Source organism: Geotrypetes seraphini, chromosome 7, assembly GCF_902459505.1.
Source record: "Geotrypetes seraphini chromosome 7, aGeoSer1.1, whole genome shotgun sequence".
NCBI lineage: Eukaryota > Metazoa > Chordata > Amphibia > Gymnophiona > Dermophiidae > Geotrypetes > Geotrypetes seraphini.
Window position 1 is genome coordinate 18,742,673 of NC_047090.1, and position 13,826 is coordinate 18,756,498.

At 45.8% G+C, this 13,826-nt stretch overlaps 1 protein-coding gene across 2 annotated transcripts in view; it reads right to left on the reverse strand.

The window, feature by feature from the left end:
• FKBP4 (FKBP prolyl isomerase 4) overlaps window positions 1-13,826 on the reverse strand; it is a 143,648-nt gene that overhangs the window by 110,331 nt on the left and 19,491 nt on the right. For both annotated transcript variants that reach the window (XM_033951726.1, XM_033951725.1), the window contains exons 2-3: window positions 10,906-11,050; window positions 3,919-4,061 (exon numbers count right to left, since the gene is read on the reverse strand). In XM_033951726.1, coding sequence (XP_033807617.1) covers window positions 3,919-4,061; window positions 10,906-11,014 — 252 coding nt within the window. In that variant the 5' untranslated portion in view covers window positions 11,015-11,050. The remainder of the gene's footprint in view (window positions 1-3,918; window positions 4,062-10,905; window positions 11,051-13,826) is intronic.

Here is a 13,826-nt window from a genome sequence, read left to right on the forward strand (position 1 = left end):
GTAAACCTCTCCATCTGTGCCAATCTGGAGGGACGCTAAAGAAAGGATTCCCTGAGCTGGAGCCGAAATGCCACTACCGTCTATAAAGAGCCCCTATTACAGGTAAGCAACTACACTCTAATCTTGCACACCTGTTTTTTTTTTTTAAATATGAAATGACTTCTATTCATCAAAATTGTAAATCAGTGTTTCTCAACAGGTGATACGTATGTAAGCCACTTGTAGGGTGTACATGGCGCCGGTGCTATATATGTCTTTCAACTTTCTTCTGCCGACGTGTATACGCAGCGCTGGCGATGTATGTCTCCCTTCCTCCTGCTGTCGTGTATCTCCCGCCTTCCTTGTGTTCTCTCCCCAACCTCCTTCCCCAAAACAGCAGCAGCAGCTCACTGTGTGGCCTTTGCTAGGCCAGCCCACCTCCGACGAAAAAGGAACTTGCATCATCGGAGGCGAGCCAGACTAGCAAAGGCCCCGAGGCTCCCTGATGGAATCGCCGGCTCAGCAGTGCCTCTCCTCTCCCTAGCGGCAGCTCACTGCATGCTTTTAACTTCCCCACACAGCTGCCACTAGTGTTAGTTTAGCTGAGGTTCCATAAGGCAGACACGGGGCCTTTGCTAGGCCAGCCCGCCTCCGATGAAAGAGAAAGTTGCATCATCAGAGCGGGCTGGCCTAACAAAGGCCCCAAGGCTGCCTGATGGAATCTCGGCTAAACTAACGATAGTGGCAGCTGCGTGGGAAAGTTAAAAGCATGCAGTGAGCTGCCGCTAGGGAAAGAAGAGGTGCTGCTGGACATGGGGAGAGGGAGAGGTGCTGCTGGACAAGGGAAGGGAGAAGAGGTACTGCTGGACCTAGCAGAAGGGGAGGGAAAGGAAAGGTGCTGCATGCTGGAGGGGAGGGTGAGATGGTGTACGGGGAGAGAGCATATTAGTTGTGAGTGGGAATGCGGGGAGGGAAGGAAAATTGTTGCAGGATGAGTGAGAGTGATGAGAGAGAGAGAAATGGACATGGTGTGGAGGAGAGGGAGACATGGGACATAGGGAGAGAACATGTGAGTGGGGTTGGTGAGAGATGGACAGGGGTGGGTGGGAAGGACGGATGTTACACTTGAGGGAAGGGGTAAGGAGAAAGAGAAAGCATGCAGGAGGCAGAAAGTGTTGGACTCAGAGTGAGGGAGAGATTGGCGGGGAGGGTAGAAAGGAGGGAAGGAAAAAAGGGAAGGGGAGAGGGCAGAGAGTAAAAGGTTGAACTCTTAGAGGGGGAAGGAATGAAGACTGGAGGAGAGGAAGCGTGCAGGAGGCAGAGAGAAAGAAATGTTGGATGTAGCAGTAGAGGGAGTGGGAGAAATGTACCCTGGATCTCTCTCTTTCCCCATTCCCTTTGCTAGGGAAAGAATGAGAGAAGGACAGTGAGAGAGAGAGGGAGACATGTTGCCAATGGGGGTGGAGGAGAGAGGAAGAAAAGTTAGATTCATGGAGGGACAGAGAGAGATGTTGGTTGGGGAAGGGAATGAGGTCTGGAGGAGGCAGGAGGCAGAAAGAAAAAAATATTGGATGCAGTCAAAAGGAAGTGCAACCAGAGACTCATGAAATCACCAGACAACAAAAGGTAGAAAAAATGATTCTATTTTCAATTTAGTGATAGAAATGTGTCAGTTTTGAGAATTTATATCTGCTGTCTATATTTTGCACTATACAGGGTGCCCACAAAAACACTCCTTGATAATTTATTGGAATAATTTTGTCACCTTTGAGGCTACAGTTTCATCAACTCAAAGTTTCATATTATCTGTTGATTACATATACTCGATGTGTGCCCCACCTGTTACTCTGCAAACATCAATGCGATAATTGACCTTGGACCAGACTCTCCAAAGCATATCCGGCGTTTATAGCTTTAGTAATGTGTTCCTGCAGATCATCCATAGTTGCGGGTAGTGAAGGTACGTGTACACTGTCTTTCACGTACCCCCAAAGGAAAAAGTCACAAACAGTAATGTCCAGTAATCTCAGGGGCCACATGAGAAACACCTGGTCATTTTGTCACACTGCATTGTCTGAAGGTTGTAACTTCTGCATCAACTGCAGCTTATAAGGGTAAAAGTGCAAGTGATTGTGTAAGATCTTACTAACCGTGCTTTTTGGGACTTTTATTTACTGTCATCTTATTTATAAACATACTAGCTGATTACCCGGCGTTGCCCGGATATTTATCCCAAAATGTCCCACCCCCCCTTTGTCCCACATGCCCCACCCCCCACATGTCTCATATGCCCCACCCCCATGTCCCAACCCCCTACCCTCCACATGTCCCAAAGGAATGTCCCTCTCTATGGGGCTGAACTTAGACTTAAACGGCATCGGGAGTGTCGGTATTCATCTCTGCGAGCCCAAAAACTATGGGTTGGACATTAATATCTTGTCGCTTTTGATAATTTTAACATATCACCCCCTTCCCACCCCCACAGTATTTAACCCCGTCCCACCTGCACAATATTTTTCCCTAGATAGTAAGTCATATGTGTACCACGTTTGGTTGAAATCTCTCCATGCGTTTCAGAGTTATGCTGAGTATTCATCTGTGAGCCCGAAAACACTATGGGGTAGATACTAAAATCTGTCATTTTCAATCATTTTTACATATCCCCCCTTCCCACCCCCACAGTGTTTGTCCTCAGATAGTAAGTAATGTGTATGCCAAGTTTGGTTGAAATCTGTCCATGCATTGAAGAGTTATGCTGGAACATGCATACATACACACACACACATATATTCAAATTATAATGTGAAATATTTGACAAAATGAATACAATACAACTAACGCAAAACTTGATTATAAACAACATTTTTAGTTTCACCTCCAGGAGCAAGAACATATAAATTCTTGGGTGAACCCACCCTTGAGCAAGCAACATAGAGTTGTGGGCCGCGAGACCCCCCAGAACATATCACCCCAGGTAGTGAGGGATCTGCATACCAAGTTTCGTTCAAATCAGTCAAGCCGTTTTTGAATTACTGTGAGAATGGCAACTTTTTACATTTTTTCCATTGACATAAATGGGTGAAATCTGATTTTCTGTTTGTAGCTCCGCCCACGTGTGCAGGTGGGCCGCGAGACCCCCAGAACATATCACCCCAGGTAGTGAGGGATCTGCATACCAAGTTTCGTTCAAATCGGTCAAGCCATTTTTGAATTACTGTGAGAATGGCAGCTTTTTACATTTTTTCCATTGACATGAATGGGTGAAATCTGATTTTATGTTTGTAGCTCCGCCCACATGTGCAGGTGGGCCGCGAGACCCCCCAGAACATATCATCCCAGGTAGTGAGGGATCTGCATACCAAGTTTCGTTCAAATCGGTCAAGCCGTTTTTGCGTGATCGCGGCACATACACACACACATACATACATACCTCCGATTTTATATATATATATAGATAGATAGAAGATAGATTCCAATAAGTTTTGATTTTGTAACAATTTAAAATCAAGGAGTGTTTTTGTGAGCACCCTGTATTTTTTTATAGTTGTTACTGAGGTGACATTGCATATTTTAAAATCATCTGCCTTGACCTCTTTGGAAAAAACCCCCAAATACAAAATTATAAGATTTTCTCTACGTAGTGTGCTTTATATATTTTGTGGTTGCCATTATGTATTAATAAGATTATAGTATGTATATGAAAAAAATGGATAGAAGAAATTGCACTACAATTAGTACTATTATTATGGATTGCACTACAATTAGTACTATTATTATGGGGGTGGGAATCTGGGGCAGAGACTGGGCAGGAGTACTCTGTTGATATTTGTTAGACTTAGGGGGTACTTGGCTTGAATAAGTTGAGAAACATTGTTGTAAATAACACTCCAAGAATCTGGCTTCCTGGGCAAGTCTCAACTTCCACTCAGAAGTGCTTACCTCAAAAGCAAGTGTTGCATTCGGAGGTATTTTAGGTGGGCTTCCAGAAGATCCATATGCATATTCTGGTTTGCAGATAATTTGACAGATTTCTCCATTTTTCATGGTTGCAACAGCAATGTCCCAGGCTTTGATCACCTGACCTAAACATAAGTCACATTTTGGCAATAAGAACTAGTGCTTGCTAGTATTGATTCAATGAAGTCAATTTATGACTTGAACACAAAGTAGCTTTTGCTATGAGCAACAGCCATCTCTCTCCCAGTTCCACAAATACTTTTAAGGATAGTTCCCACAGGGCATAAGACAAGGGCATAAGACAAGGGAAATGTGGAAGGCAGAGTGGGGAGAAGACGCTGGAAGGGAAGAAGACAGATGCCAGACTATGGGGGAGCGGAGGGAAGAAGATGGGTGCTAGACCAATTGTGGGAGGGGGTGAAGGGAGAGGCACAGTAACAGAAAATGGAAGACGCAGAGAGAAGACACACAGTGGATGGAAGGAATTGAATGAGAAGATGTGGAAAGCAGAAACCAGACAACAAAGGTAGAAAAAAAATTATATTTATTTATTTATTTTTTGCTTTAGGATAAAGTAGTATATTAGTTGTGCTAATAAAAATTTATAAACAAAGCCCTGCCAGCTGAACATCTCTTTCTCTAGTTCAGCAGCCAGAATTTTGATTTATAAGAAAGGAATAAGCTAAATATTACAGTACAGTGGTGCCTCGCATAACGAACGCCTCGCACAGCGAACGCTGCACACAACGAACTTTATGTCATGATTCATACAACGAACTTCGTTTCACACAACGAAGTCGCCCGAGCTTCCACGATCGCTGCCGATGTATTGCATCCTTCTGCGCAGGCACTGCAGGCAGTCGTTAGTCACTTTTTTTTAACATATATTGTTATGGGAAAATGCGTTTCACATAACGAACTTTTCGCATAACAAACTTGCTCCTGGAACGAATTAAGTTCGTTGTGTGAGGCACCACTGTACTAAGGCTTATATGGATGCAGCGGTGACGGGGCGGTGAATGGGATGGTAGTGGTGGTGACGGGGCGGTGAAGGTGACGGGGCGGTGAAGGGAACGGCGGTGACGGGGCGGTGCAGAGGATGATGGGCCGGGGACGGTGCAGTGACGGGGACAGATTTTTTTTCCCCCGTGTCATTCTCTAAACAGCAGTAATCCTAGGGATATTCACCAGCCTTAAGTTATTACTTCGGGTATAATTCTTCAACATTTCCAACTTTCTCCTAAGAACTGTATTATCTTTAACCAATTCTTGGAGCTTTTTAGATAGTCATTTCTTACTTTATGTTATCAATCAAGGTTTTGGATTCAGTTGTTTCCAATTGTAAGTTCCTTATGTCTATTGCCTGTGCTTTGATTTTTTCCTCCATCTGATATAACTGAGGATTTATTAATTTTGGAAGATTTGTCACAAGGTCCCAAATTGATTCCAAAGTTACCTCTTTGGGTTTCTCCATTTGGAAAAAATGAAGCAAAGATTTGTTTTCCTCGCCAACTGCCAATTCACCTTGCATTTCAGCATTCTGGGCTCTCTCAACCCCATTCGATATTCTGACCTCGGGTTCCATACCAGGACTCTCCCATAGTTATTGTGGTAAGTCCGGTTCCACGCTCTCCTCTCCGTTCTCACTGACCTCCAGAATGGCTTGGGCTTGGGCTCCCACTTCCGGGTGCCCCTCCATCTGCGGGGAGCTGGTACTCTGTGGTCATGGGGGCGGCGCCCATGTGTAGTTTCTCGAGAGGCGACCCGGGAAACTACAGACCGGTGAGCTTAACCTCTGTTCCGGGGAAGATGGTCGAATCAATGATCAGGGAAGGTATCAATGAGCATATAGAAAAAAATAATCTGATGAGATCAAGCCAGCATGGTTTCTGTAAAGGCCGATCATGCCAAACAAATCTACTGCATTTCTTTGAGGGGATAAGTAAGCAATTGGACCAAGGTGACCCAGTAGACATTATATATCTAGATTTCCAAAAAGCCTTCGACAAGGTGCCCCATGAACGCTTACTGAAGGAACTGTGGAGTCACGGGGTGGAAGGGAACGTGTACAGATGGATCAAAAATTGGCTGGCGGACAGGAAACAGAGGGTAGGAGTAAAGGGGCACTACTCTGACTGGATAGGGGTCACAAGTGGTGTTCCGCAAGGGTCAGTGCTGGGACCATTGCTGTTCAATATATTTATTAATGATCTAGAAACGGGGACAAAGTGCGAAGTTATCAAGTTCGCGGATGACACAAAACTCTCCAGCAGGGCCAGAACTGTTGAGGAATGCAAAGAACTGCAGAGCGACCTGAACAAGCTGAGTGAGTGGGCAAATAAATGGCAGATGAGCTTCAATGTGGAGAAATGTAAGGTATTGCACATAGGGAAGGGGAACTCCATGTACAGCTATACGATGGGAGGGAGGGTACTTGGGGGAAGCAGCCAAGAAAAAGATCTGGGGGTATTGGTGGATAACACAATGAAGCAGGCGGCACAATGTGCAGCGGCCTCAAAAAAAGCGAACAGAATGTTGGGCATTATCAAAAAAGGTATCACTACCAGAACAAAAGAAGTTATCCTGCCACTGTATCGAGCAATGGTGCGCCCACATCTGGAATACTGCGTCCAATACTGGTCGCCATACCTCAAGAAGGACATGGCAATACTCGAGAGGGTCCAGAGGAGGGCAACGAGGATGATAAAGGGTATGGAGAACCTTTCATATGCCGAACGGTTGGACAGGCTGGGGCTCTTTACCCTGGAGAAGCGGAGACTGAGAGGGGACATGATAGAAACTTATAAAATCATGAAGGGCATAGAGAAGGTGGAGAGGGACAGATTCTTTAGACTAGCAGGGACAACTAAAACAAGAGGTCATTCAGAAAAACTGAGAGGAGACAGATTCATAACGAATGCAAGGAGGTTCTTCTTCACTCAGAGGGTGGTGGACACCTGGAACGTGCTTCCCGGAGAGGTGATAGGACAGAGTACAATTCTGGGGTTCAAAAAGGGACTGGATGATTTCCTGGAAGCAAAGGGAATAACAGGGTACAGATAGAGGTTTACCTTACAGGACATTGAGCGAATAGGGTATGGATATTTTAGGTTAGGTAGGGAACACTTTCAGGTCATGGACCTGGGGGGCCGCCGCGGGAGCGGACTGCCGGGCACGATGGACCCCTGGTCTGACCCGGCAGAGGCAACGCTTATGTTCTTATGTCACGCAGCAGAGAGCTCCTTTTGCTTATTTTCCTTAAAAACTTACTGTTCGACTTAAGGATGTTGAAGCAGAGAGGAAAGAGTTCAGTTGGGACCTCACTAGCTTTGCAACATAGAGAAACTCCTGTGGCGAATGCAGGTTGCCACACCATTGTAGGAGACTTCCCTGCAAGAAACCAGGTGAGCGGGACCCCGGAAGCGCTTTCTCTAGGGTTAGACACCACTTTGATCTTTATCTGCTACTTTTTATTTTGTTATAGTGCAATCACACAGGTCTCCTTCAAGGCTCAGTAACACCTCTCCATAAATTATGTGGAAGAGGTCTGGAAGTTGGGATCACATCTATTTCATATCCTCAGTGAGACCTCAGGAAGGAACCTAGTGAAAAAAACATTATTAGAGGTGCTGTAGAGCTATTTCTTGTATGACTGGATGAGCTATATTTATTTCTTTATTTTAGTTGTTTAAATTCATGCAGAAATAAATGGTGACGGGTCAAAAGCGCTCGAGGACAAAGGCGCGCCGACAACCGAGCGTGGACAACTGAGCGCAGGGCTTAATCGCGCCGAAGAAAACCCATATTTTAAAGGGCTCTGATAAGGGGCGTGGGGGGAACCCCCCACTCTACTTAATAGGGATCGTGCTGCCTCACGCTGCCATGTTGGCAGTGTGTGGGGGGTGTAACCCCCCACATTATACTGAAAACTTAATTTTTTCCCTAAAAAACAGGGAAAAAGTTAAGTTTCCAGTATAATGAGGGGGGTTACAACCCCCAAACCCCCCCACGCCAGCGCGATCTCTATTAAGTAAAGTGGGGGGGGTTCCCCACCAACACCCCCCATCGGAGCCCTTTAAAATACGATTTTTCTTCGGCGCAATGAAGTCCTGCTCTCAGTTGTCCGCGCGCCTTTGTCCTCGCGCGTTTTAGACTATGAATCAAATAAATGGCTAGATTGATCCCAATGACTTCATTAACGCATTTCCCTTTTTTAAACCTCCATTTGAAAAAGGGCGCATATCTAATTATTCACTTCTAGAACTGGATATTTCTTAAATTTAGTAAAAATGTTCTGGCACAAGTGTCAAATCTTAAAAAAAGGAAGTCATATTGAGCACTGGAAAATAATAGTACACATTTAATTTTCCCCACCACCAAATTTCCCCGTCCCGCCTGGCTACTTTTTCATACCATCCGGCTGGAAAACCTTTCTGGGAAGAACACTACAAAACGTTCCGTGTCTCATCTGTTTGATACCTTGGTGGACTATGCTTTCATTCTGGTTGAACTATCAGAAATCTGTAGCCTTTCCATTCCAACCTAATTTGCCAGCGCACTGGAATGGTACCTTCCCATTGACCTGGGCTCCTGGGAAAGTATTATATTTGGGGATTCTTGTTCCGCAGGATATTACTCAATTGCATGACCTTAATATACATCCTTTGTTGGACAAGACTAAATCCCATTTGCTGGCCTGGCAACAATTTCCTATTTCGTTGATAGGTCGTATTGCTCTTTTCAATATGATGATACTTCCTCAATGGTCGTATGTTTATCAAATGCTTCCCCTGGCCTTCTCTAGGTGTGTGGAGTGCCAATTGGTAAAATGCTGTGGGGGTTTCTTTGGTTGGGTGGCCACCCATGTCATCTGTTACATCTGGTGGCTTTGCCGATAGGTGAGAGAGGCTTGGGATTGTTGCCTTTGTGGAGGTTTATGAAGGCTTGTCATATGAGGCATATACATGATTGTAATTTAATCAAAGTCCAAGAAAAGTAAGACATAGAGAGAAAACAGTTTTGGAAACTTTAATCATTTTAGTTATCTCTTACATACCCCGAGGGTTGTGGCTGCTGTCCTGAGAAACTCTTACTATTTTTTCTTAGCATCACTGCGTTTCTCCAAGCACCACATGTGCTTTTGCCTATTTTTGGCAATAACTCCTTTCTTCCAGGGATGACCACTGCTGGATTTCTAGCAGATCAGAGGGGAACTATCTATTTATATCAGATTCTTACTGAAGAGGGCACTATCAATCTGTGCCCAGTTATGCACTGTCCATGGTTGGGGTAGATTGGATGTATTTTCTTATTTACAACTCAGGCATTGTGTGACCTCTTTGCCTTCTTCGGCGCTACCGACTGCTGCTTATGAACCTGTCCAAGGTCTATTGGTTGGATGCGCAGCTGATGGTACCTCTTAAATATTTTCACCATTCCCTACTGGATTTTTCTTGTTCCTTGGACTATGCTAAGGTGGCCCTGGCGTGGAACAATGAATTACAGCTCAGGTTGCAAGGTCATCAAATACAACGCTTCCTGAAATTGCTTCATAGTATGTTGCCTGACATTTCCTATTTTGAAATAGTTTAAAGTTTCCTATTTTGAAATGGGTTATATATAAGTCTCTTTGTAGGTTATATAGCGCCTTGGCATGCGTTTCGAACAACATGCATCTCTGTGGGATCTTGCCCAAAGTGTGGCCATTCTAGGACCACCTTGTCCCACATGTTTTGGGACTGTCCCCTACTACGTACTTTCTGGTCTGCTGTTTTTTTCAGGGTTGGCAGTATGTGGCAAACCAGATGGCACTGTAATGGTTAGTTTGTTTTGGCTGTTTGACGTCCTGTACCTAGAGGTATTAAGGGCTTTCTTAGAAGGGCTATTCTCTCAGATATGAAAGTCCTTCTCTTTCATTGGGTAGGCCCCCTAAGTCCTACTTATGGCCACTGGCACTTCCGTATGATTCATCTCTTGACTATAGAGACACAACAATGCAACTCATTAAAAATAAGTTGCCATAGTCAAAGAACAAGAAAAACAATAATACAATTGTCAACAAAGAAATTTGCCAACCAGTCAATCACTCAACTCCCACCCCCACCCCCCACCCAAGGAATGTATGAAAGAATCATAAAAATTCAGTTCAGGGGCAACCAAGTAAAAATACATCTGCGCGCATGTGGAGTCAGTGTATTAAGAAAGGGCTGCCAAATGGTAAGCAACACTCGCCCCCGTTTTGCATCCCAGTCTGATAAATGTATGATCTACTACTATTTGAAAATTTAATAAACATGATTTAAAACATAAAAAATTGGGGGGTAGGTGGAGGAAGTGGGGGGAGGGACTCAACTTGTGACCCGTCGAGTGTGATACCCCAGAGGTCAGACGGGCCCCCAAAAGGGTCCCCCCATGCTCAGTCCGGTAACAGATGAGGACAAGAAGGCCACTAAATAACTTCCAACAGCTCTACACTAACCAAGGGCAGACTGACCACAGCTTACCACACCTGCTAAGAGACTGAGAAAAGACTGGTTATTTTGGAGGGAAGCACAGCTATTTGTGTTACAAACAAGAGTTTTTGTCTCAGTCTCCACTTGCTGGTCATGGTGAGCTGTTACCCACCAGTGAACTGTACCGGTCTGGAGAGATGTTAACGAAGAGGGATCTTTCTCCATTGCAGAAAGGGAAGCGTTCAAGATCTTAAAGTGATACTCTTATGCAGTTTTGCGGTAAGTGGGAATCGACAGCTAAAAGTACAGACTCCAACATATGATCTGAACACTGTGCACCAAGTCTGACTTTTTAGCCACCATGGCAACCTGGCACCTGAAATTTTGAGGTCTAATCAAGTAGCAACATACAAGTTAATAGTACGATTGTGTTCTATGCATCAAATTTTTAATACAGATATTGTACATACTAAAGATATTCATAATTCAGTTAGGATCAAAATTGCATGAACAGTACCTTTTCCCAGGTCAAAGGTGAATTTGTCTTTCCTGTCCCGGCTAGAGTCAAATTTTGTGCCATCCAGCAGCCAACCTGTGTAATGGACAAACACTTTATCTCCTATCATTGGTGTCTCATCACCAGTCCCTTCTTTCTTGATCAGCTGTTATAAAAAGGTGAGGAAAAAAAAAAGTTTCAAATCAGGAAACTTTGCACTATACAAGCATTCAATGTACATAGACATACAAGGTTTTCATCAAAAAGTTCTCTCTCAAATCAAATTCAGACAGAAAAGTCAATCTTTAAGTAAATAACAGGTAATACTGTAGAACAGTGTCCCACAGACTTTCTTGAGCTGCAGCACACTAAAGGTAATGGCCGCAGCTTGAGGCACACGGAAATGCACGGGCGACATCGTGATGACGTCACACACACGCATGACGTCATCACGTCGATATCCACACATACACGAAGGCCTTTCAGATGGGCCCTGAGCCGCCAATAGGGGGACCAGCAGGGAAGAGGGCCGGAGAGGCGTTGGAGCCGGCAGATTGCCTACAGAACTTGCCTCTCGCCATGAGAGGCACGTCTTGTAGTCAGTCAGCCTGCGCCTCTCCTCCTCCCCAGTGTGCCGCAGCACACCTGAAATCTCAGGAGGCACACTAGTTTGTGATACATTGCTGTAGAAGTTGGTTAAATATTCTCAACAGCCATTTTATATACACTACCAAGAAAGCACAGTTACTTACCGTAACAGGTGTTATCCAGGGACAGCAGGCATATATTCTCACATGTGGGTGACGTCATCTACGGAGCCCCGACACGGACAGCTTTTCAAGCAAACTTGATTGAAGATTCAAGTTTGCTGTGCTGCACCACGCATGTGTGCCTCCTGCTCCACTAGAGGGCGCATCCCCACCTCGTGGTCTCCAGTTCACATATCCAGTAAAGAAGCCAACCTCGGGGAGGTGGGCGGGTTGAGAGAATATATGCCTGCTGTCCCTGGATAACACCTGTTATGGTAAGTAACTGTGCTTTATCCCAGGACAAGCAGGCATGATATTCTCACATGTGGGTGACCCCCAAGCTAAGAAAAAAGGGACGGAGGGAAGTTGGTAAATCAAAAAAACAGATTGCGCAAAACCGACTGGCCAAACCGGCCGTCGCTTCTGGACAGAGTATCCAGACAATAGTGGGAGGTGAAAGTATGAACCGAAGACCAAGTGGCAGCCTTGCAAATCTCCTCGATAGGCGTGGACCTGAGGAAAGCTACAGAGGCTGCCATCGCTCGGACCTTATGCCCCGTAACTCGACCATGCAGCGCGAGACCAGCCTGAGCGTAGCAAAAAGAAATACAAGCAGCCAACCAGTTGGACAAGGTGTGCTTGGAAACCAGGCGTCCCAACCGATTAGGGTCGAAGGACAAAAACAATTGAGGAAATGTCCGATGAGACTGAATGCGTTGAAGATAAAAAGCCAACGCCCTCTTACAGTCAAGAGTGTGAAGCGCCACCTCGTCAGGATGAGAGTGGGGCTTGGGAAAAAACACCGGAAGAACAATGGACTGATTGAGATGAAAATCAGATACCACCTTAGGTAGAAACTTAGGGTGAGTGCGGAGAGCCACCTTGTCATGATGGAATACCGTGAAAGGCGGATCCGCTACCAACGCCTGCAGCTCACTAACCCGTCGAGCAGACGTAAGTGCAAGCAGGAAGATCACCTTACAAGTGAGGAATTTGAGATAACACTTATCCATGGGCTCAAATGGAGGTTTCATAAGTTGAGCCAACACCACATTAAGATCCCAAACCACAGGAGGAGGTTTGAGAGGAGGATGAACATTCAAAAGACCCCTCATAAAACGCGAAACCAAGGGGTGAAGTGAAAGGGACTTCCCGTCAAGATGCTGATGGAATGCAGCGATCGCACTAAGATGTACTCGAATAGAAGTAGTCTTCAGACCGGAATGAGACAAATGAAGCAAATACTCCAGAACCGAAGACACAGGTACTGAGACAGGTTCCCCAATGATGGGAAGAACACCAGGACGAGAATCGCGTCCACTTCTGAGTATAGCAAAGTCTAGTCGAGACTTTCCGAGAAGCCTCCAACACTTCCCTGACCGACTGAGACACAGGAAAAGAAGTCAGGGGGAAAGAAACCAAGCAGTCAGATGAAGAGACTGAAGATTGGGATGCAACAGTGAACCTCGACTATAGTAGAGAGGGAAACACAGGCAGAAGCAGAGGTTCCCTGACACCGAGTTGAAGTAGCAGGGAAAACCAAGGCTGACGGGGCCACCGAGGAGCAATCAAGATCAGAGTGGCCCGCACCGATTTGAGATGTACCAGCGTCCGCAGAATCAGAGGAAAAGGCGGGAACGCGTAGAAGAACCTGCCCTCCCAGTCAAGGAGGAAGGCGTCGGCCTCGAGACGATCCGGGGAGTACATCCGGGAACAGAAGAGAGGCAGTTTGTGATTGAGGGGGGGAGGCGAACAGATCTATCTGAGGAGTCCCCCACCTGTTGAACACCTGTCGCAAGACCTGAGAATGCAGCGACCACTCGTGCGGCTGGAGGAGACGGCTGAGTTTGTCCGCCAGACAGTTCCGCTCCCCTTGTATGTAAACCGCTCGAAGATGTTGTGGGAAACCGCCCACTCCCAGAGACGCAGAGCTACCTGACAGAGGGACCAGGACCCCGTCCCTCCTTGCTTGTTTACATAATACATCGCCACTTGGTTGTCCGTACGGACGAGAACCACCCGGTCGTGAAGCAGATGCCGGAAGGCCACAGTGGCGAGATAGATGGCCCGAAGTTTCAGCACGTTGATGTGACAGCGACGATCCTCTGCTGACCACATCCCCTGAGTGCATAGACCATCCAGATGAGCCCCCCAAACATACTCCGACGAGTCCGTGGTCAGAACCTTGTGGTG